At 39.0% G+C, this 2,570-nt stretch overlaps 1 protein-coding gene across 1 annotated transcript; it reads left to right on the top strand.

The window, feature by feature from the left end:
* The first annotated feature begins 298 nt into the window (after window positions 1-298).
* LOC143552511 (uncharacterized) lies at window positions 299-1,921 on the top strand. The gene is made up of 3 exons (XM_077042716.1): window positions 299-565; window positions 727-793; window positions 915-1,921. The coding sequence occupies exons 1-3, from the start codon at window positions 488-490 to the stop codon at window positions 1,712-1,714; spliced, it is 945 nt and encodes a 314-aa protein (XP_076898831.1). The 5' UTR covers window positions 299-487; the 3' UTR covers window positions 1,715-1,921.
* The last annotated feature ends 649 nt before the right edge of the window (window positions 1,922-2,570 follow it).

Consider the following 2,570-nt stretch of genomic DNA (forward strand, 5'->3'; position numbering starts at 1 on the left):
CCTTTTCATTTCTTAAATGAAACTCGGGAACACAACATATTTTTTTCATCCCTCATTTCCTTCTCTTTCCTCAGATAAATGAAACTCGGGAACACAAAGTAAGTGTTAGGTGAAATAATAAAATAATAACACAATTTTACAAATTCATTTCCTTCAAGGAAGAAACTTGTTGGAAATGACGTTTGTACCCTCGAAACTGGTGGAAAATAAAACCGACATAGAAGGGCAAAAGGGTACATATGGAGGTATAAAAGGAGGAGTTGAATCCAAAGTCTGTTTCATAAAGGCCGAACGAAGCAGAGCAAATTCCGTTATCCATCCAGTCATTCATTCATCCACACCAAACATAATAATAAAAATTATTCAATCTTTTTTTGATCTCTCAATTCTTTAAATCCATAACCCATATCTCCGATTCCCCAGATTTCTTCTTCTTCTTCGATCCATCTCACAAATCTCATTTCTAGGGTTTTTTTTTTCATCAGCCATGGTTTACGATTCGATCGCCAATGCTTTGATCCCGACTGCCGGTTCAAATCCCAAAGAATTCGCCAAGAAAAAGCGGGTACATTGATTTAATTTTGTGGGTTTTCCTTTGATTGATGAATTGCTTCTCTTTTGAATATTTTGTTTTCATTTTTCATGTGGGTTTATCTTTGATTGATGAATTGCTTCTCTTTTGAATATTTTGTTTTCATTTTTCATGTGGGTTTTGTGATTTTGAAGGTTAATCGGACTGCCAAATTGAAACAGTGCAAGCTTGACGTTCGCCGCGAACAATGGCTTTCTCAAGGTGAGTTTTTTAATTTTTAGGGTTTGTTTTCGGGTTTTTTGATTGTTTCGATTCAGTTAGTGGTTATGATATAATTTGTTGTTATGATTTAATTTTAATTGGTTGTTTGATTTGATTTCAGTGAAGAACAAGGGTTTTAAGGAGGAAAACCGAGGGGGTGGGCGTGCGAAATCGCCTGTGTCGGACATGCAGGCTGTGAACGAAGGGGAAAACAGAGGGATGGCGAAGTTGGTGATTAATAATCCCGGTGGTGGTGAAGAGAATCATTACAGTGATTGGGATTCGCTGTCCAACAGCCCGACCAGTCACACCAGTAGTTTAACAAGTAACCGTTCGGTTACGAATTTCACGGGTGGGAGTAGTAGCAGGAGCAGCAGTAGTAGCAGTGGCGGATGTTATTCAGAAAGCATGACGGAAGAGGATGACGGTGATGACGGGTGTTTGGATGATTGGGAAGCCATTGCCGATGCTTTAGCGGCCGATGAGATTAAGACTGACTATAACGCTAATCTGGAGCCCGAAATCCGTAACTTGGAGCCTGTGGAGACGATGAAAGACGAGATCAAAACTGAGCATAACGTCAATCATCGAGCGTGGAGACCGGATGATGCTTTTCGTCCTCAAGGTCTTCCGAATCTGCTTAAGCAGAACAGTTTCCCGATGAATTCAAACACTGCATGGGGTTTCAAGAACGTTGGGTTTACACCAACTGCATGCCCGATATGCTGTGAAGATCTTGATTTGACGGATTCAAGCTTTCTTCCGTGCCCGTGCGGTTACAGGCTGTGCCTTTTCTGTTACAAGCGGATTGTTGAAGATAACGGTAGGTGTCCAGGGTGCAGGAAGCAGTATGAGCCGTGTGAGCAGGGGATTGCGAGTTTTAAACTGGCTCGGTCTTACAGTGTGATTGCGAGGCGTTAGGTTGGGTATGTGGGGTTGGTTTGAAGTGTGTGTTTTGAATGTTAGAAACTGATATTAGTTTTAGGTAATGTGCTAGTGTTTGGGAAATATGTTCTTGTGAGTTTGTTGGATGTTGGTATGTGAATACATAAGGGCATATATAAATCAAATACATCATCATCGTTTCAACTGCTTTGCATGCTGTCTTGTAGGCATTTCTATAAACTTTCTTGAATATGCATCTTCTATGTGTTGATAAGTTTATTATTAGCATATGAAACAATAACACTGCAATGCTTGCTGAGTGACTTGTGACTCGGTTGGATCTTTTGTTTCCATTAAACTAATTGTCAATGATATTGATATCTTAAGCTGCTGGTTCTCATTTCTTGTGACATCTATTGGGATGCTTATTTAGCAGCATCTTTTTGTATAAACTCGGTTTTTAAGTTTATAATCTGGGATGCTTTTTGGCCAGCGGATCTTCTTACATGTGTTTGCAGGTGTGGAGATGATCATTAACGAGGATGCTTGCTGGACTCCAATGAAGAATGAGAATGACTATCAGTCATCTGTAATTTTGAGGTAAGAATGTTAAACCTGCTGTTTCTTTAGGATTTTATAAGATAGCATGTTAGGTAGACTTGGCTTGGTCTTTAGGATCTCATAAGATAGCATGTGAGGTAGACTTGAATTGTTTTAAAAGTCTACTGCTAAATGTATCATGGGTCGTTTTGAATGATCACTTCACACAAACAATCAGCTTTATGTCTATTTATCCGTTTTACTTAATCCTTTAATAGCATTCTCCCGTGTTATCTGTTTCACATGATTTTTGAATGATTTTATATAGTTTGATGACAATTATGGAATTATG

The sequence above is a fragment of the Bidens hawaiensis genome, unplaced genomic scaffold (genome assembly GCF_021521415.1).
Source record: "Bidens hawaiensis isolate Kalapana, Puna unplaced genomic scaffold, B.hawaiensis_p1.1 tig00016939_1, whole genome shotgun sequence".
In the NCBI taxonomy this organism is placed as follows: Eukaryota; Viridiplantae; Streptophyta; class Magnoliopsida; order Asterales; family Asteraceae; genus Bidens; species Bidens hawaiensis.